Below are 22,757 nucleotides of genomic sequence, written 5' to 3' on the forward strand. Positions count from 1 at the left end.
TTTTTTTTTGCCTTCCTCTAGATCATAGGCATAGGGTTTTGTATTTGGGATATGTTTATTTTCCTAGTGCTTGAACTTGTTGGACAAATGTCTTTTTTCAACCTGACATACTATGTATGTAATAATGTACTATGTTCTTTGAACCCCAATTTCTCCTGAATGGGGAGCTGTAGGTATATTAAAATGTAATGGTGCAAGTGGGGGACTTTTGTGGCTAACTGCCTCTAAAACTTTATAGCTGCTGCACCATCACACCCTTACACTGCTCTATAGCGAGTGACGGTGTGACAGCAGGAGCGCAACCATCAGAAGTGCGGGTGTCTCTCCTCATACTTCTGGGAGCTGCTGAGAATGGCAGAGCAGTGTATATAATGCTTACACTTCTCTGCCATTCCCAGCAGCTCTGCCACCTGACAGTACACTAGCTCTTACACTACTCTGCTATTCTCAGCTAGTGTGCTGACAGCAGTGTGTGTGTGTGGGGGGGGGGGCTGCTGAGAATAGCAGAGTAGTCTAAGCTGTACATATACTGGGCTCTGCAGTCAGAAAGATTGGGGACCACTGTTCTAGAGTACCAACAACAGTTGCTGTACTGCTTGGTGGTGTATTCAAAAAGCCAAACCAAAAACAGTTGAAAAAAGCTGAACATGTATAAATACATATCACACCCAAACAAAGGCATACCATCCAGCAGTAGTGATATCAGTCCTGCTGGGAGGATAAGGTGGCCAAGAGTGATATGCTGCAGACTGAAGCGCAGAATTCCCCTACCCATGGAGAAGTAGAGTTCCAAAAACCCTTAAGAAAGGAAATACATATTTACATCAAACTTTATTGCAATCAATGCACAGAACCTGATATTAAATTAAACATGAATATAACCAATAACACAGTCAATACACAAAAACTTCTGTTATTATAAATATTATTATACAAATTCATAACATCATCAAACAAAGTTGGCTATTAAGACCAGGACATTTTTTCGCTTTGAGGCTAGAAGTCCGTTTAATTTCCAGTCACAGGACCATTAAATCAAAGCTGCCCACCACTAAGGTTGGGGTGAGCATGATCCAGGGCAAACGAATGAGCTTGGTTTGGGTCAGAATTATGTAATTTAGAAAAATATTTCATTTTAGGGCCCCAAGATTAGCATTATTGATGTCCTACATATGCTCATAAACAAGTGTATCTTACAGAATTGGAACCCCAGTTACAAAATAGATGGTAAATTATGCTACTGGTATTACAATCAAAATTATATCACATTTTCATAGTTTCATAGTTTAAATTTAAAACTGTTTTGAAAAAACAGATTGGTTTTAATTCAGGATATACTGGCACTGACGACATCTGCTGCACATAAATGTGCCCCACGTGCATTGCTCAGAAGTGATTGTGGCTGTTCCAGTTTGCTTTTGGAATATGACACATCAGACTCTGCAATATTCCATCTGTTGTTGATTCCCTTGAAGGGTTCCCAAAGAGGGCAGGGATGCAGGTTATATGTTACACTATGGGTAATTATTGTCTTGGCTTTTTATTGATTATTTTCCTATTCATGAGCTTAGAAACCTTTTTATAAAAGGTATCTTCTCTGTTTGATGTATATTCCAAATCCCTTGATCTGCATAAAACATACCACTGGGGACTATTTTTGTATGCATCTAATAGATAATGTTTTATAAATATGAGGTTTCATGTAAAATCATTTATCCCAGAAGACCAATGCTGTGTTGGCAGTGTGGAGAACATTAGGGGATAGATGGGTTACTGGAGCAATCGCTGGTGTTTTTTTGTTTTAGTTGGGCGTATAAGGTCTGGCTGTAATACTTATGTGATCAGTCCCAGAGCTGTAATTAATACAACACATACCAAGCTAACAATTCAGCAATTACATCAAAAGGAAATCCATTTCTGGGGAAAATTTGTACACAAACGGTTTCCTTTTTAACCCCTTTAGTTGTCATACTTGCACTTGGCAAAATGGGAATATTGTATAGGCAACTCCTGTTTAGTTTTAAATGTTGAGAAAGTGGTGGCTAATCACATACTTCCATCTTTAAAGATTTCCTTGCATGCAAGTTAAGTTTTACATTGCTACTTGCAGTGTTTTGGATGTACAGTTATTAATGATCTCTGATGATGATGATCATGATAATTACCAGATTTTTCTAATTTTATTACCTGCTAACATTGTAGGTAGAATCTTCCATCAATTTTTGTTAATGAAAGGTAATCGGTTGCTCTTAAACTGGTTGAGCTTTAAACAGAACAAAACTCTGCTATACTCACCTGTCCCTGTTCTCTTGCAGGACACTGCCATTTTCTTCCTTGTTCCTTTCCTCCTTGCAATCATCATTCAATTTTTCAGTCATCTTGATTGGCTGGGCCAGGATGTTGTGACTCCGGCGCATGCTTGTTGTAGTTAATTTCATCCTTGCAAGTATAAGGGAAACTTGGATAGGCTCCATCAAAGCTGAGCTGCACATGTCGCATGTGTTAAACCTCTAATTGTAAAAAAGATAGTATTATAGTATTTCAGTCTGTGGGTTTGAGGTTAGGGCCATAGTGATGTTGTTTTTGCTATTTTTTTTTTTCTTAATTGAACCTTAGTTGTCAGATCATGTCATGTTCTCCTGGTAGCAGTCACTTTACCTGTTGTATTGGCAAACTACAGGCACAGTCTACTAATAAGTCATTATTGAAAATTTTCACTGAGTGATCCATGATTTTTTTTTAAATTTATTCTTTAGTATTCTCTTATTTATTCTTTATAGCCTTTCAGGACAACATTTACTACCTGCCAATGTTATTTTTTTTCTTTTTACAGTTCTTAGGACCAAAGTTACTCTTTTACAACTGATGAGGTCCTCTATTTAAAATTAATGCTGATGCTGGTAATAATTTAAAGTTAGGTTAGAATATTTTAGATTAAATTCAAGTACTACAACTAGATCTTGTCTATACCCTCTGCTTGTGGGGGGACAGTGAAGTTAAAAAAAAAAAAAAACACTTTAATAAGCCCACCTGTGTCACAATTCTCTCCTCCTACCAGCATACTCCTTGTTAGCACATGCAATACAACCAGTTTTGCTGATTCGCCTAGCCTAAGTTCTGCTGTACAGGATTTAGGCTCTAGTTGGAACATACCCAACATGGTGTACATCAAATATCAAACATAAAACCATTATTATTAGGAATCTAAAACAGGGTTTACTTTAAACCATTAAGCTTGACTTTTGTTCTGTGGAAATTACTAGAAATTATTTTAAACGGAGATATACAAAAGTATACAGAAGCAGACAATCTAATAACATAGTATCACTTTGGGTTTCAGAAGGATACATAGTCCGAGATGACTGTGTGGTCATTGCATTACTAACAATAAAGAAAAAGCCATGAAGGCAGAAAGTAATTTGTGTAAAGTATGCCCAAGTTTCTTAAGGAAAAAATGTGTCTACTGCATGTATTTCTTGTGGCAGTTTAGATCTTGATCTTTGAGTATTCTGTAGAAGGCAATACAATAATCCGGGGGGCTGTCTTATTTGATGGCCCTGCCTTATCATCGGGGAAACACGGTAGGAGGCATCCATATGTCAGATGTCCCTAACAGAGGTTGGTCGTCACCCTCCAAGCCCAAGTCGAGTCCCAAGTCATTGACACCAAATCAAGTCACTGGGAAATCTTCCAAGTCGAGTCCCAGGTCAAGTGAATAATTAATTATTAATTATGCAAATAAATTGCATTTTATTTGCATTGCAATGACTGTAATGGTAATAACTCCCATCCTATAAGGCATATATGTGTGGTAAAATCCAGTTTACTTTCAAGCATGCATACATTTGAACTTCCTGTTGTCTCTTATCAAGTAATAGTAAATGTGTCTGTGATATATGCTTATATTTTCACACCTCAGTGTTTTTTCTAATTTGTTTTTTGTTATTTTTTTTGTTTTGTTTTGTTAGGTTGGAGTCATTGACTTTTCTTTCTATCTTAAGGATATACAGCTAAATGATAATGACAGCAAGTATGTATTCTATTGTACATTTTTATTTACAGTTTTACTGTATAATAGATATGTTTTAGGTACATTTTGGTGAAAATTACTGTTTTTTTATGCCTTAGCACTGTACATTGTAAGAGTTAAGGCATAAAGTATGTCATAAAATATCCATATTAACTATAGAATGTCTATACATTCCTCAATCCGTTGGTACCCATACACAACCAACTCTACTTACATAATTCACTGAGCTTGGTGTGGAAAATGCAGAAATGTAACTTGGAGTGCATATGTTGTGAAAAAAACCCATGACAAACCCAAATTTTTATTTTCAGTCATAGATGTTTATATAGTTATTCATATGCAAGACAATTTGATTATTTATTTTGAAATAAAACTTTTAGGAGGCCTTTTTTTGCACAATGTTATCTTTTTATTTAAAAATGTTCAAAAAGAGCATATCAATATATAAAAAAAACATTTTTATTTGCTTTAAAGTTTTCTGAGATTGTGGTTTTAAATTTTTGAGTGTAAATGATTCCAATTTTTGTCCAAGAAGCTGTAAAAGGTGAAAAAGCCATACCATCTAAACTTTTGGAGATGACGTTCTTCCAATCCTGGTTTTGGTGTTGGATTTTACCAAATAATAATGAGGGGAGAAGTTAAGTTCGAAAATCTACTTAAAATCTGTGTCAGGGATGCAGAAAGAAATTGTTTGGAGAGCTTTATCTATTTAGTGTCCCTTTTGAAGTAATACTGCACATGCGTTGCATGGTATATGATCATAGGAGGAGGGTAGTCTTACGGCTTGTAATATGCAGACATGCATAAGCTGTGCTCCCACCATTAGGTGGAGGAAACATCTGGGGAGCTTATGGCAAACACTTCACCTAGTGGGTTACAGCAAGGTGAAGAAAACCTAAAGCGCCCACAAGTTCACTTCTACAGTCCCACAACAGGATGATGACATCTTTTCTTAAAGATGCGCACAGCCAGCCTGCTACACTACAGCCTAACAAGATGGTTTCTGATGTGGAATGCACTGCTGCCCTGTTTTTCCCTGTGAACCAAACTTATCCAAATGCCTTCCTGGGTAATAAGGGTGTTAAAAAGCTAACTATGGGGCTATCTGTTCCATCTTTTAATCCAGCATGGTGGTTCCACATCTTAGGCTTACAAGCTTTCTTGACTGCCTTTAAGGAGGCTCTGTGGTTGGTGCTGGCCTTTTCTTTCACTTTCTGACCAGTGTGCATGTCCTAATTAGCACTGACACACTGTTTGCAAATCTGCAACCTGGCCGTAGATGTTTTCTACCTTTAGAACGCCAATACTCATTAGTGACTGCATAACAATTGCTACCTGTAACTAGGGATCACATCCCTTGCCAAGCTCTAAACTATGCACTTTGTCACCTTTCCACTTGGTTCTACCTAATTATTTGGCATATATGCCTCCTTCTGTGACATATTTGCTGAACCTTTTCCTGGTTCTACTTTCCTGGACCTCCCCTGGCCTCGTCTGTGGAGTTAAGAGCCAGGAGCCCCGTAGCTTAGGATCCTAATGCATTTATAGTGTTAACCAGCTCATTTCTTCTTCCCCGGGCCTGGTGTTCTACATTTGACCCAACTGGTAGGAATTTTGGGAATTTGTATCTAGTAAATCTGGTTTCTGTATATACAGTAAATGTCTGGTTCTGGGGTGCTCTTCAACCTCCAGCTAGGATGCACAAAATGGGGACCTAAGGTTACCCTTGTATCATGCCTACTTTAGATTGTTTTGCCTTTTTCTTCTTGCCCTAATTTTTCCTTCCCTTCCTATTATCTGTGTAGGGCAATGTTGTGACACGATTGCAGTATTTCTTCTTTAAGTTGCTCCATGTCATCTTTCTGGTTTGCTTCCCTAATGATCTTAATAACCTCAAAAAAATGCAGCCCACATCCTATTCCCCAAAGGGACATATTTTAAATCCTCTATACAATCACTTCTATGCAGTGGTTTAATACATGGTATCCTATTACAACATAGGAACATCCGCATAAAAATTGTTTGTAAGTTGCTATAAGTATCAATTCCATCCTACCCTTCCTAATCCTGACTTAGTTTGTTAACCCAGCGGGTAGATATCGTTTCTTGAAAGGCCAGATACATGGCAAGCTTGTATTGCTTGTCCATGTTTTTGATTTGAATATGGCCTAGTCTTCTTTGCTCATCTCTTTATTTGAAACCCTGCAGAATTGTGTAGAAAGCTTGTTAATTTTTGGTGGGGACCTTAATCTGGTTTTTGAGTCTTTCCATGACACTGCCTTCAGTAGATCATATTTTTCTTACAAAGGTCTTTCTTGATAAGGCTGTCTAAATTGCTGTTAGTTGACATCTGGTGGATCTTTTCTTAAAGATAAAGACTATATGTTCACCCCTCATACAACCACATATATAACCACCTTTTTCATAAATAAATGTATATAAATGTAAATAAACGTGGTAAGATATACAAGTCTATATCTTTTTTTCTTAAAATCCTGTGTAAGATGGCACTGTCAAGCATAGCTCGTTTGTGTCATGGCTCCACAGGGCAGAGTGGTGGACTCTCTGTCACTAGCCCAGTGGAGGGAGACGTGCACGGGACGCAGAATCTAAGCAACAGCTCGGTCTTCTCCAGAGCCTCTAGAGGTGAGGATGTGGTGCAGCGAGCTGCTGGCAGGTTGCGGCCCTCGTGCCGGCCAAGGCAGGGACTGCTAACTAGCAGGAACAAAGCCTGGTGCCAAAGCAAAATCCAGAGAAAGGTCAGACAAACCAAAGGTCAGGGCAGGCAGCAATCAGGAATAGTCAGAAAACAAGCCAGGGTCGTTACACCAATTAGTCAGGAGTAGGCGCAAACTGGAACAGCGGAAACCGAAGAGCAGACCTGAAAGGAACTCCTTGTCCAGGCAACTTCCTGCTGCCAGACACTTCCTTAAAAAGGGCATGTCATGTGATGAATAAGAGTCATGTGAGCTGCAAGACTCCTAACCTACCAGCATAGGAAGTGCTGGTGAAGAAACTCGGATATTATTCACAAGCCTGCCAGCAGATGGGAGTGCGTGTGTGGAACACTCTAGTCCTCTGAGGCAAAGGAGCAGCTGATCCAGAGTCACAGGACCAGGACCTGGACCAGAAAGTAAGCAGAAGATTGGATCCTGAAGCAGAGTTGGTGCTGGCAGCAGGGGAGCCCAAAATGGGTAAGCTTGAAGAAAGCACAGATGCCCTGGACTTGTGGAGATTTGTGACAGTTTGATACTGCAAACATTTTTCATCAATATTTTCTTAAACTATAAAATCGTCATCCTTAGCAGGAGCAGCCGATGACCTGCTCTGAATATATATATATATATATATATATATATATATATATATATATATAAATAAAAACCCTGGATCGCCTTCCATTCCATCTTTCTACCTTCTAGATTAACCAAATTTGGTCCTCCAAAACCTGGAGTGTGTGGTTACCCTTTTGGGATCTTGGATTTTTAAGCCTTTTCTCCTGAATACACAGCAATTTTAGGATTTAGTGCTGGAGGTTTCCTCCTATGTAGGCTCCTGTCCCTCAATTTTCTCTATCTTCTGTTTTCTGTTCCCTTTCCTTCTTTTCTTTCCTATGAACGCCACATCAGGGCTTTTGCCTCTGCTTTATGAAATATCTGTTTCTCAGCAATCATTTACATGCAGGGTAATCTACCTGTGAATATAGTTGAATATTTTTTTTACTTAATGTTAAACTGATCCTAATGCTTGAAATTGGATTTTCTGTTACATGTGAGTTAGGTGTTCCTCCTATTGATGATGCTTTCTCTGTTGCCTTCTTTATACTATTTAATTTAGATTCTTGCATAAAAACTTCTTATATTAAAATAAATAAAAAGATAATAAGACCAAGTGATTTACTTACCTCTTCCTTGCTAAAGTGGAGGCGCCTCTCTCCTGCGCATGTGGACAGTTTTGACCCGTTGCACGCCTGCTCTTTCAAGTTTTATCAGTTTTGCCATCCCGCTGGGTAATCCGGAAATAGCCTTTCAATCATCCCTGGCTTTTTAGCGAGCTCATACACAGCACTCAGCGTTTGTGCAACGTGTCCCCACTAATGCCAACAACCCTAGCTGTGCTGAGCATTTCCTATACACCTGTTTGTTAATTCATTGCTTTCCCTGTCCAGCTCCTGTATAACCCCTTGTTGCCCAATCTGTTGTTTTCCAGCTATTTCACTTGTGCTGTTCCAGTATTCCTCTCATTCTGTGGTTATTCTTGTGTCACCTGTGCCTTCTGTTGCTTCCAGTGTCTCCTCTGTTACCTGTGTCTGTGGTGGCCCCTGTGTCACCAGTGTATATTTCCGGGATCCCTGGTATTTGACCCCTAGCTTCTGACCTCTTTTGCTTGCTACCCTGACCACAGCCTTCTTTGATAATTCTTTTGGTTAGTGATTTGATACTGTGTATTATCCCGCCCACCCTGGTGTGCCCAAGGACAGTATCCTGGCAGTAACCAGCAGCACAGCGTCCTCACCACGAGAGGCTCTGGAAAATATGTATAATGATTTTTAAATATTTGGTTTATACCTAAAATATTGGATTGCTACTTAAATCAACCTATAAATGCTTGTTAGGGAGGTAATGCATTTCACATTATTAAATAGCATAATGATCATTTAAGAAATATGTCAACTAGGCAACGTTTAGGTGAGGCAACTCACCTAAACGTTGCCTAGTTGACATATTTCTCGTTAATCTGTAAGGGGTCTCCTTATAAAGCAGTCAACTTGAAATTCACTGAAACATTCCCTGATGGATAATCCAATAATACCATTGAGATACATGGGGATCTATTTATAATGTTTTCTACTGTGGATTCAATCCTATTTTATTATTTTCACTGTCAGGTTCACTTTTCCTTATTGCTCTATTTTCCTTTGCTTTTATTTTGTCCTTCAAATCCACCCATTCATAATTCATTAAACTATTCCTCAAAAAAGCTAGGATTTGCTCAAAAGGCGTTTTTACTGTCAGACGACATTTTACACTGTAGTCAATAGGAAAATCAGAATTTAATCGTTTTTAGGGTTATATTGACAATAAAATTGCTAGGAATATATGGAGGACTCATAGGATTATGTTTCAAAACAAAAAAATATCAAAAAGCATGAGATTTTCTCCAAAATAACATTAAAATATTTTTAAATGTTGGTTATTGCCTGCCTCCCACCTTATATGTTAATTGCAAAGTCCCTGAACATTTTATTGTCCCCAAAATTACTAGAGGGTCAAGGGGACCTATAGAATCAAAGCAAAAAAAAAAAAAAAAGTCATAAAAGGGTTAATTATCTGAATGTCTTTCATTAGTATCCCAATAGGTTTTTGTCTAATGTGACACTTTCACACATTTATATTTTCTACCAGGCAAATTCTGAGTACTATAACTCAGAAGAGTTTGAGCCTTCAAGTGGAGCTAAACCTGAAAATGAAATCATTATGAGTAGGCAGGTATAACTAGTGTCCTAGTCCTGTCCACCGCAAGTGTACATATCATGTGGTATACCCAGTAGGTGCTAACAATAAGCCACCCCCCTCCTCTCAAATATAAATACTACATTATTCGTAATCTCCTGCAACAACCTCAAGTAAATGTCTGTTTCAGCAATAACCCGCAGTAAGTGTCAGAGCCTAATCCAGCATCTGTGGATGTGACCAATCAAAGTCATTCTCGGTCCTCTTCACTGCTGTGTTGCCCATTCTACCTCTAGGGAAGGATTCCATCGCTAAGCTCCTCCTGCATCTTTAAAAGGCCGTTGACATCCATGCTTGTAGATTGTAGTGAGTTCTTGGTTTGTTTTTTAGCAGCTTTAACAGAAACTTGCCAGCTTCCTTGCCCTCTAATCAAACTGTTTAGGAACCAACTAGAATCCGATTGTAGTGTTGTATGTTGGTCCAGAGTTCATAACGGAGATTTGAATTTCTGCATGCGCAGCTCAACAGTCGTTGCAAGGGAAACCGGGCAAACCTGGCTTCTCTTGCGTGTGCTGGAAATAAATGAACCTTCTGCCTGTGCGTGAGTTACATCATCCCGGCATGGCCAGTCAAGATGACTGAAGATCATAGGGAGGCAAAGAAAAGAAGAAAGATGGCAGAAGGAAGATTGGAACAGGGCTAGATGAGTAGTGTGGGTTTAGGTCAGATTTAAAGGCATTCTCAAAGTATATATTTATGTCAGCAGTATGATCTTTATTGAATTTATTGCAGTTCTAGTACAAACAGAATTCATTATGATCCTACATTACTGAGTAATGCATAACACTTAGGTTTTCTTCAATATAGCAGCTTCTTTTTTCATATAGATGCTGCTAGTAAATGAGATGCAAGCAATGTTGAAATATATATTATATTACTATATATCAAATCTCTGTTCTATACCTGGGAGTTGTCATTACATAGGATTATAATAAGTCATGTAACCATCACATATATGTGCATGATGTCTTTCATCAGGCATGCAGGTGGTGATGAAAGTAGTGACATAGGGCTGGTGGTATATGGTAAGATGCTGACATGCTAGAAGGATGTCCCAGTTCATTTAGTTTATGAAATAGACATGTGGTATCTGTCTAGGACACCAGATTATTTGGATTTTTTTCAATGGTTAATGGCAGGTGAAAATAATTTCCTCTAATTTATTGTGAAACTCAGGTGACATAATCAAGTAATGTATTCCTTTAGTGATGGAAAAGTCACTTCAGTAAATGAAGAAAGGTAATGCGGTGATCTCTCTTACATTTACAACTTAAGAGCCTCGGGGTCCTGAGTATAATATAGAATACTGAAAGTAGACGAGTGGTATTGAGGGATAGGTTTAATAGAATTTTAAGGGATTCCAGTAGAAAATCTACTGGGGTTTCACTGCCACCTGGGGAAGTGCTTCACTCTTCACTGTTAGCTCTGCAGGACTCTTATAGGTTTGTTTTTTTTATTGAGCCTTAACTGAGGTCACAAATAGATGTCCTGGTTGTTCATATACTTCATAAAACAAAATTCTCAAGATTATGTAAATCTTCCAAGACCAAGTGGAAGGTCAGGTTTGTGTAGTAGGTACGTAGAAGTAGAAGTCTTTTCAAACCAGGCGACTAGAAAGGTGGAGGAATCTAGACTGCAGGCAACTAAACATTTCAATTCAAATATTCTACAGTGCAAAAATACAACACCCATCTCCATCTATAATTCTTATAGGTAAAATCAGGACAAATAAGATTACCTACAGTATACTACATAATACACATGACCAATTCACAGATGTGACACATGGCAGACATATATCCTTTCAAACAAACCTTGAACTTTGTGGAATTTTTAGTATTTGCACTGCACCTCCGCTTTAAATTCCAGGTGCATAGGCACCCAAGGCACATTTATCATTATCAACCTGGCCACCACCTATTTGTGTTTTAATGTTGCCCTAAAAACTGCATGAAAAGAGCCTCACTTTTTAAAGTTTTGAATTGCTACATGTTCCCCATTGCAATGGCCAACATCACATGTCTCTTTTTGATAGTAGTTTACATATTATCTTTAAAAATGTAATAATTTTATTTTAATAACTGGATTACCCCCACCCTCAATGAACTTGGATTTACTTCATATGGAAATTTGCTAAATCCATGGGAAGTCATACTTGCACAGATCAGCCTATTCATAGCTCCCACCCTGTGATATTCCTCCTGTTTTGTGAATACTCACTGAAAACTTGTACGCATGTTGTATTTCTTTTCTCTCTGAAAGATTCTAGAAATGGTCATCTAGGGGCCTTTGGTAGCCATTTCCAACCCTCTCATATATTTTGTTTAACCCCACCTTTTTTTGTAGCTTGGAGCTTACACTGGGCTTCCTCTCTTCACTTCCAGCAGGTGAATGTAGCTTTGTGTGAGCTTTACATTTGATAAAGTGAAGTGAGCATGTTTAACAATGAAGGGGAACAAAAAAGTGATTTGTTGCCTTGCCCTGTGTATGCAAGGCATAACTTCACTGTAAGTTGGAGTCTTGAGTATGATAAGATATTCTATGATATTTTCAGCCTTGTGTCTCATATTAAGATTTTTTTTATTGAAAATGTCAGTTACCAGATTTTATTTTTCAGTTTACACTATTCTAATGTTTTTATAGGCAGTCCTGAGAAATAGTTTGCAAGCCCCTAAGCCTACATTAAAGGCCACAATTTTTTTTATCAGATGTTTATCAATTAGCTATATGCACATTGGCCAAAATATGAGATGTGTCCAGTGAATGATGTGAACTGTAAATGCTACAGGATACAAATACATTTCAACTACTGAGCACCTCCAACATTGTGGCAACATTTTAGGAAAGACCTTTTTTTGCTCCAGTATGACTGGACACAAAGCCAGGCCTATAAAGACCATGGTTTGACAAGTTTGGTGTGAATGCATTTAGGAGACTTGCACGGAGCTTTGACCTCAATCCTACTGAAAACTTTTGGATGGACTTAAATGCTGAATACTAGGACTGCTTGTACATCAATACCTGACCGCTTATTCTATTTTAACAATTTCCACAGACACACTAAAATCTTGTGAAACACCTTCCCAGAGGAGTGGTTGCATTATTAATATTATATATTACTCCAATATTAATGTCTATGACTTTGATGTTTGTTTGTCCACAAATTTAGTGATGTATTGTAAGTATAGACAGCAGTGTTCAACAATTCCACACAACATTTTTATGTTCAGAAGTCCTACATGTGTAAGTGAATAAATCAATCTGATTAATATGAAGGCTATGAACATACCATAGAAACATAGATTCAGTCGGTTCCTGTAAAGGTGGTCACTGGGGTCTGATCTTCCAGTCATTGAGTCAAGGGTTTTATTTACTTTAGATGAGTGTATGACCTGTCCTGGGGTAAAAACTTTTAGTTACCTGACTTTTTCAGCAGAATGTTGTGGAAGCTCATTGTGGCCTAACCTTTAATAAAATAAAAAAAAAAAAAAAACTGTCACAAAATCCAAATCTTTGAATACTGTACATAATTACCTACTTCAGTATAATACTTGTTTTGTCTTTCTTTGTTTTACCACAGAGCAGATGAAATAGCAAATGTTCTGGATCAAAAACACTATGTGGAAGAATTAAACAGACATTTAAGGTAGGACTTTTTCCCAGTATGGGCTCTATTTATAAAACAGGGAATTAGACATTCCCTCGAGCATTCTATGGTGGGAATCTTCCAGGTCCATGTGTTTCAATGGCAGTTATTGATTCCCACCAGCAGATATTTGAGGGAATGTCATATTCCCTGTTTTATAATTGAGTCCTTTGTATTTGATTCAACAGAATGATATGTTTAATATATATATAAACTCATGTTCTGCATTTACCACACATTTTTGTGATAAAAGGAATGATCTCTGGCAGCAATGATTTATAAATATAATTTTTGTTAGCAGCACTGAGAACAAACAACTAACATGGAAAGTTATGTGGCAGCTAACTTGTATTTTTATATTTCAGCTGTACTGTTGCAGACCTTCAGTCAAAGGTTGAGTTACTGGAGAAGACTAATGCCAAGATATCTGAAGAGGTTTGTAAACTGCTTCTCAGTTAAAATTTTGCAGAGGAATTATTGTGGTATTGTTAGTCTATAGTGTATTTACTCAAATAGCCATAACAGACTAAACCATTGTTCTTTGTCTAATCATAGTTTAATCTCCACTTGTCAAAAAACTATACTCTTAGGTTATGGTTTGAGTATGTGTAGGCTCAATAAATTGTTTGGAGATCAGTTTATCAAAGAATGTTTGGGCATGGGCCAATTATATCTCTACATAAGCATAGGACCTAATTATTAAAGTGCTCCAAGACTGAAAAAGATAGACCATCATAGGTGAACCTAGTGATCTGGCAAACCTGTAATGGATTTCTTAAAAATAATTTGCTATTAGTTGGCAAATGTTTTATTTCCTGGACCTGATCCATTCCAGGTTTAGGTGATCACCCAGGTTCACTCAAACTTTGAAATTCTATCTTCTCCAATCGTGCATAGGGTTGATAAATTAGCCCATAGACATCCTAATAGGGGAATATGTAAAAAAAAAAAGGATAATATTGTTAACCTTTTGGAAATGAATAGTAAAGTTTCCAAACCTTTCTCTATTTTGGTATGGGATCCAAAGTTTGGATTTGGAATTGGAATTTGGATTTCCTATTTTAGTATAGAATTTGAAAAGGAGCTTGTGTTTCAAAATTTTTTATACATCTAAAGCCAATTTGCAACCCATCAAACAATACACAGTTCTAATACTGCAAATTAGTACTAAAACAGAAATAAAGGGCCCTATTTATGAAATATTTCCCTGTCAATTCACTCTGGATTCATTCATAATTTTTGCTTGCACGTATAGCATTTTCTAGAGTGACAGCTCTGCAGTTTTGAGATTGGCCACTAGATGGCAGAACGAGTAATTTTTTTGAATAGATACAACCATCGAATTTCAGACAAACTGGCGGAAGATTAACACAGCTCAACAAAAATATATTTTTAGTGTATTTCAGGTCTGCTGAATCCAGAAATGACATCAGTTTCATTGAATTGGCTCTAGTTCTTGAGATACAGGAATGGGAATGGACAATTTTACCAACAACAACAGCATATTATTATCAATCTTTATTTACACCAATGTTTTGCATTTTATTTATTAAATGTAGCATTATTTTCATTCATGAACAACTTTTCATTCATGCAAAACTTGTGTAGAATGTCTACATCAGTGGAAAATGGAAAACTGAAAAGTTTGAAATTTGGTGTACCTATGGTATGGCGAGAGCCCAAAAATCATTTTAATGATTGTTATTATTGTGCTGTGAATGTAAAAGGTTTCAGTCGTTACAAGAAAAACAAGTGGGAGTACCCTGATTAGGAATCAACAAGACGACTTGTGCTGCATGGTGCTGATGTTCCCATACCAGTGTTCAGTACACCTCCTGATATTCCTGTATCTGACATGGAGGATATACAGGGTTTGGAGTGTAATCCAGGAGTAAGCAGTCGGAGTGAATATAAAGGAAGTGTTTCACCAAACCAGTAGTTCTCCGAAGAAGAGCTCAATGATTTAATACGTGACCTAAGTCTTTCAAAACAAGCATGTGAACTTTCAGCATCCAGGCTGTCTTGAGACCGGAAGTTAAAATAATGGTTTAAAGGACAATAGAGGTGGCACTCTACTATATTTCAGTGAAGATGGAGACTTTGTGTACTGTTGTAACATCCCTGGACTACTAGCCCATACATGAGTACCAGAATACCGAGCAGAAGACCGGCAGCTTTTCATAGACAGTTCCACTCGAAGTTTGAAATCTGTTTTACTGCATAATGGCAACTGCTATGCATCAATTCCAATTGGTCACTCAACAAAACGTAAGAATTTGAAAATTTCAAAATGGTCTCACAAAAGCTTTGCTATCATGAACCCCAGTGGTCCATATGTGTTGATTTAAAAATGGTGAACTTCCTACTTGGACAGCAAAGTGGATACACAAAGTACCCATGTTTCATCTGCTGGTTGGATAGTAGAGCAAAGCATGATCACTGGAAAAAGTGACATGGCCTCCAAGGGAAAACATGAAAAAAGGTGCAGCAAACATCATTAACGAGCCAATGGTTGACAAAGAAGAAATCATTTTCCCTCCACTACACATAAAGTTAGGATTAATGAAGCAATTTGTTAGAGCTCTGATCAAGGATGGTGATCGCTTCAAATACATTTGTAGATTCTTCCCTGGATTGAGTACTGAAAAAATAAAAGCAGGAATCCTTGATGGACCTGAGATTCAGAAACTAATAAATGATTCAAATTTTACAAGTTACATTACCGATACTGAAGCCTCAGCTATGTCATGGTTGTCAAGAACTTCTTGGGTAACCATAAAGCACAAAATTATGAAGAACTGGTACAAAACTTGCTCTTAAACTTTACAAATGTGGGTGATACTAAGATCATAAAGGTACACTATCTTCATAGCCATTTGCAAAAATTCCCAGAAAACCTTGGCGATCTCAATGAGGAACAAGGGGAAAGGTTCCATCAAGATATAAAGGTGATGGAAGAAAGGTATCAGGGCAGATGGGATAGATACATGATGGCAGACGACTGCTGGAGCCTTCAACGTGATTGTCCTGATCATCAGCATAAAAGGAAATCATACAAACTGAGTTTTTCAATGACTTCTTTGTGATTACTTCTGTAAATATACTGAATAAAGAATATATTGACATTAAGTATTTCAAAAATTTTTGTAATATTGTATACGTAGGCATATCTAGTTTAATTTTTACTTTTTGTGTTTCATACGTTTTCTATGAGGTTTTTATTGAGGTCATTATTTCAAAAACTAGAGCCAATCTAGCAAAACTAACACTATATTTGGAATCTGCATCAAACATAACTTAAAAGGACTTTAATCTGTTTGGCAAGAAAATGTTTCTTGATCAGTGTAATTTATAAATAAATCCCCAAAATGTCTTTCTTTTTTATTGAACATACCCTAAAACTTAATTAACGCGAAGCAGTGCCTAAAGGATGAACATTTAAGTATTTTTGTTAATTTTTGTACTTTTTATAAATACAGTAAAATATTTTTAAAACAAAGTAACCCTGAACTCCTTAGCTTTGTGTACTGTGAAAAATTGATTCCTAAAGATCTTCTATAACAAAGACAGCAATGAGTCTGAAGTCCATGCACATGGGCAATCCTAATACTGGTGACAAATTGTCAGTGCCTGAATCGCTATAGAATTCCTGCTAGTCTATTAAGCTGAGCAAGAGATATGATGTTCCCTCAATGCTCCATTGCCTCTGCCAGTCATGATTTGGCAGCTTTGGGGCCCAGTAAGGGAATGATTTCATAGAAAAGCAAATTCTCCCACGTATTACTGCCACTGGCGATCTCTACTTGTAGTCACGACACGTGACAAAGTCAAATTTCATTTGGTTTCTATCAGCTTAGAAACAAAACATGGTGTGCTTTACATTAGAAGGTGGCAGGCTGACAACTTTACCTGTAGAAATAGTTAAGAAATGAGAAAAAGGGCTACAATTTCAGTAACTTGTCTTCAGGTTTAAAGAATAATTCCTCCACAATACCTATAGCTTGTTTCAAATGCTTTTTCAATTTGTTCAGTTTATTAAAATATTTTAGTGTGCATAGTTGTTTTCAAAGATTTTGCATGTGTACTTGCAAATCTGTGTTAACTTTTCATCATCATTATCATCATCATCATCCTATTTCCATCTTGTCATATCTGTTCTTAAGCATTATTGTGGGAGGTGGTGGGAAGCTACCTTATGAGGTTAGTGATGATCACTGTGCATGAAGGAAATGATGATTACTTTACCAAAAACTAAGTATGGAATAAGGCCATATTTTACCCGTCTAATATTCCTACCTAGTCGTTACAGTTGCAGCTGTCGACAAATTTTTATGGATAATAAGACAGGACTTTGTGCAGTGATGGTCTCTGCCTTATGCAAGCAAAGAGCATGCTGACATACTTTGAGGTAGATGTGGAAGCCTATGACTTCTTGGCTATGTAGCTTGCTGAGATTAGGAAATAGGTCATAAAGAATACTAGGTTGGCAATCAAGACTTAAGAGGGCGGTGCTGCACCATTTTTTTTACTTTAAATACAAGGATAGTCTACCCTTTTATGTAAAGAAAAAGTTAAAAAAAAATAATTTTAAAGGGAAAAAAAGATTTTCAGGCTTGGGGCAAGTTTAGTTTTCAAACCTGCATTTTAGTATGCTCTGTGGTATGCCATTTTATAGCAAATATTGATGGATGGAGAAGAGAGTAGAGTTTGTTTTTACCCATAAGGTTTGCTTATATCTTACCTCAATAAAACTTTGTCTAATAGATTACTAAGCTCATAAATACTGAGAACTTAAATATAATTATAGATAACTAATATGTGTTTTTATAACAGCTTATTGCAGCAAAAGATCGCATTGTATCGCTTCAAGGTGAACATAATCAGTTATTAGAAGAGAACATATTTATAAAGGAAAAAAGTGAACGGAGTGTTGAGGTAAGCAAATGCCTCTAGAACGCTGTTGGAACTTGATTATACAAGTGGTTTGTTTCCACCATTATACTTCACAGTAGGTATAAAATTAGGATAATTTTGTATTTAACAAACACACAACATACTTTATTTTTTGCCATCCAATAGTTAAACCAGAAACAGTAACTTTTAATGCTATAATGATTTTAAGCAGACTTGCAAATCTACCAAGGAATATCTCAAAAAGACTGATTGGAGTGTGATAGACTAGCGTAGTCAAACTTTACTTACCATTAAAATGTAGTGAGGGAATAAAAAATAGCAGTTTTGGTCAGGAAAAACCCACTAACATTTTTCACATCAAGGAATATTGCATGGAAAAATGACTATAAATGCAAAGTACAGTTCTGTAAAACCTACAAAAAGTATTTTCTGCATGGCAATCAATACCAGGTTCTCAGGCAAAAGGTATTCTTACTTCTTCACAATACACCAATACATCTTGATATTTTTGCTGATTAAAAGACACATTTGTCTTGTGTTTTAGGTATCCCTGTATAAATGTATAATGGTCCATATAGAGAACTCAATTGTTCACTTTAAGGTCTTTGCAAAGGACAAGAAGGTATGCTTTGCTTCTGCAGGAAATGAAATTTCCATATGAGGAAGGGATTCTTCACAGTAATGTCTTTCCTTTAAAAGCACAGAATGAACTGGATATTGATTGGGACTGTTATCCAGGGAACATCCAAACAACCTCACGGGATCAGTAAGGAATTTTCTTACCCTGTTGAAGCAAATTGAACAAGGGATTTTTTTTGCCTTCCTCAGGATCAACTGTCTATAGGGTTTTTTTTCTGGGATAGGTTTATTTTCCTAGTGGTGGTGATGAACTTATGTCTTTTTTTTTTAATCTAACAATGTACCTCTTTCACATGCCTGTTTGTGCTAGCAACTCAGCTGCTTAGAGAACCTAATCTATAACTTTGTAGTCATTCTAAACAGTAGTGTTTTATCTCTTACAGGTAAATCTTCAGGATACAAAAGTGGAATTGGAAACTTATAAACAATCGCGTCAAGGACTGGATGAAATGTACAATGAAATTTGGAAGCAACTGAAAGTTGAAAAACAAGCTCGTCTGGTAAGTAAGTAACATGAATAGTTACAAATTGTGGTAACGACAGTGCATAATAACAAAATTAGTAGTTTGTAATCAAGAACTGAACCACAGCTGCTAAAGATACTTAAACAGCAAGATATAAACGAACTCATGTTAGTGTGCGCGGTGCTAAAACTGCAACATTTTTTAACCTTTTGAATGGTACCTTTCCAAGTAATTGTCCTATGTCTTTGACTGCATTAAGTTCTGAGAATATCTGTTGAGACAGACATTGGGTGTGATCCTTCTGGAAGCAGAATCTCATGATTCTCTTGACAAGGAGCAAGTGAAACGTAAAACTGTGAAAGCACAGTGGTCTGTCCCTCCCATTACTTTCACCAATGCACGATGTTCTACATTTGTCAGCTGCGCAAGGATCTGTTATTGCTATTATCTGAGGTACTGCGCATGTATGTCATTACCACAGGTCTGAACTCACAGTTGGAAGAAGTGCATCAATAATGGACAATGTCTAGTGTAGTATAAAGGTTTATGCTGAGAGAGTGATTTTTAATAAATTTATTTAGAATTTACATAAACTTTAAATGAAAACTAGTGAATTTCGTATTTGCCAGGAATGTTTTCAAGCATTTTTATTCATCGGCAATGCAAAAGTTAAGTATAGGTAATTTTGCATCATCAGTGAAAAGTTTGGTTGTGTTAATTCCATACTTTGGTTTTCTTCTCAGGTAGTCATCTCATATTTTTTGGCATCCAGGTGTCTGCTTTATTTTCAAACATGTACTGGAAAATATGAATGATGTTTTTTCCCCCCACACTTAAGTACAGAAGAATATTTGATCAATTACATTTTACATCATAGAAAGGGTAGACAAAAACAGAAAGCAATGTAAAATACACATTTAGCTAGGATTTATATAAGAACAAACAGATTTATACAAGTATACAACCAATTTTAGGTAAAAAAAAGTTATGTATTGCAACAATTTAAAATATAAACCCAACCAAACCAATTATAAGCTTATGTCATAATAACTTCTATAAAACCTTTATCTAAATTATGCAATAGTTGTTTATGTCTGTCAGAATATTTGAGCATTTAAAGTACCATGGAATTGTTCCATGAAAGACAATTCTGTCTAAAGAGAGAGCTTTGGCCCACCTGATTTTTTTGGGAGGATTTCCAAAAATCCCACTTTTTATTGTATTTATAAAGGACCCTATTTGTAACCGTGGACCACAAGGTTTTGTAGTTATTCCACATAAGCATTTTTTTTTACTAGGTAAAACCTGTAACTTGTAGGTTCACTGATGATATTTAGGTTATTTTTAACTAATGTTGATAATTCATACTGATTTTCTCTGACTTTGTTAGGAACAAGAAAAAGAGCTGGAACTTCAGCTTGCAATAAAGACAGAAATGGAAATGGCGATGAAACTACTTGAGAAAGATATCCATGAAAAACAGGACTCTCTAATAATTCTACGGAAACAGTTAGATGATGTAAAATCTATTAACCTTCAAATGTGCCAAAAAGTCAAAGTAAGTATACCCAGTTACAAAATATGTGTATTATTTCCCATTTTATAAACTATGCTTCCCAATAAGTAAAAAGTAAACCTACTATATAGTGTTTATATTGAAAACACCTACATTACCACTACGATCAAATAGGATTACATTTACCTTTGCTTTTGCCCCCACTAGGCACCACCCTGTGTAAGGTATGTGCAATGTCTTATACACACATATATCATACATCAGGATATAAGCTTTGTACTGCAATGAAAATGTTTAATGTTACATTCTTTTTTTTTTTGTAGGAAGCAGAAACTGCCTTACAAAAGAAGACTGACAGCGAAGCTTCACTAAAATCCAAATTGGATCAAACTGAATCAGAAACAAAGCTGTTGGAAGAAAGGTGCAGGTTTTTAATAATTTAAAGGGTTTAGAGGTGTGAATAGAGTTGCCTGAAAACCAGGTGTCACGTTCTTAGATCATATTTACGGTGCTCCGCAATTCCAAAATTCCAGTATGCAAACAAAGTTCACATCCATAAGGGATGTGGGGGTGGCTTTGGATTAGCAAAAAAATTAGTATACTGTGGTAGCCCATATGTAAGAATGTATAGGTCAAGCTGAAACATGAACTGATCTGTAAATAACCGATGCAATTGTCGTCTGACATAAATGGCCCAAAAATTGCTTGTAGCACATCATTATTTACAACCATAAACAAAATCACTGAGCATATGTAATTTGTCAGCCCAAGTCTGGTCATCTGTAAGTCTGCTTCTGCATTTTTCGTAAAGGTACTCGTGAAAGGTATGTGAATGCATCACTTGCTTAGCAACTGGAATCAAATATGCATATGTTTCTTTTGTAACTACAGACCAGGTATTTCTTGAATCAAAGGGTTCAAGCTCAACAGAAAACTGTTTTTCATTAAATTCATTTTCTATTAAAGGTAATACCTCTTCAACATTTATTTGCAAAAAAATGAAAAAATACAAACTGCCAGGCAGCTTTGATCCTCCTGAAATCGGTGAAACATTTTTTATAAATTGTTTCTTCGGTGGAGAAAATATATTTAGAAATGTTTCCTTCATAGAGTATTTCAGATTTTTCTTTCTGCTTTTAAATTTGTTGATTACTTTAAATCTCACTTTCTCAAATTAATCTTTTAAAGGTCATATCTTTAAATGATTTTACATCAGAAATCATGTCAAGAGTATGTGTATCTCTTCAAATTTTAAATCATTCGTTTTTCAGTGACTACTGATATGGCAGCCTTGAAGACGCAAATGCTACACATGCTTCTTTATATTTTTGCAGCCAAAGTCTAGAATCCAGACTGGACATGGTGCTAGTCAGGGAGGAACAAGGGGAGTGGGACCATGGGTTGGGACTGGCTTTTTCTTCACTTTCTCTTCAGATGCTGTAATTGTGCTGTGGCAATCTTAACTTAGGAAACTTGAGTGCACATGGCAACACTAAGCTTGACTAAAACAGCTTACAGCTTACAACAGTGTGCCCTGCAGTGTTCACCCAAGTTCTGATCAGACCGGTAAACCCCCTTCTGCACATGTTAATATGCTATACTGTTTTTGTATAATACAGAAAATGTGATTTGAAGATTTTGACTTGAAATTTAGAACTGTGTTACAAATCTACTTAGGACTTCCTAATTTATTAGTGTGTGATGACAACTATAAGACAATGTTCTATCAGGTTTTAGAAGGCCTCCTAGAAGCTTGGTAAAACCTACTGAAGGCTGCTAACTGGTTAAAGCTGAACTAAAAAAACAAAACACATTTACTTCCGCAGATTATTTCAGAGCTATCCTGAGCATCGGAGCAGCCACCCTCTGGGGATGCATGACATGGGTATTTATGAGGGTTCTAGTCTTGATCCTAACAATCCTCAGAACCAGAGGTGTTTTAGTGAATGCTTCATCAAAACCCAATTACTTGTAACTCGCCTTACAGATTGCCCTGGTAACCCTATAAAAGTTAATTTGAATTTTAACAAAAAAT

The 22,757-nt window shown here is 36.7% G+C and overlaps 1 protein-coding gene across 1 annotated transcript in view; it reads left to right on the forward strand.

Annotated features, from left to right (window-relative positions):
* RUFY1 (RUN and FYVE domain containing 1) overlaps positions 1-22,757 on the forward strand; it is a gene marked incomplete in the record, with an annotated part of 48,019 nt that overhangs the window by 12,355 nt on the left and 12,907 nt on the right. Inside the window, 7 exon segments of the mRNA XM_072400802.1 lie at positions 3,969-4,030; positions 13,124-13,189; positions 13,555-13,624; positions 18,023-18,124; positions 19,126-19,242; positions 20,597-20,764; positions 21,046-21,143. Of these exon segments, the coding sequence (XP_072256903.1) occupies positions 3,969-4,030; positions 13,124-13,189; positions 13,555-13,624; positions 18,023-18,124; positions 19,126-19,242; positions 20,597-20,764; positions 21,046-21,143 (683 nt within the window).

This window comes from Pyxicephalus adspersus, chromosome 2 (assembly GCF_032062135.1).
Source record: "Pyxicephalus adspersus chromosome 2, UCB_Pads_2.0, whole genome shotgun sequence".
In the NCBI taxonomy this organism is placed as follows: Eukaryota; Metazoa; Chordata; class Amphibia; order Anura; family Pyxicephalidae; genus Pyxicephalus; species Pyxicephalus adspersus.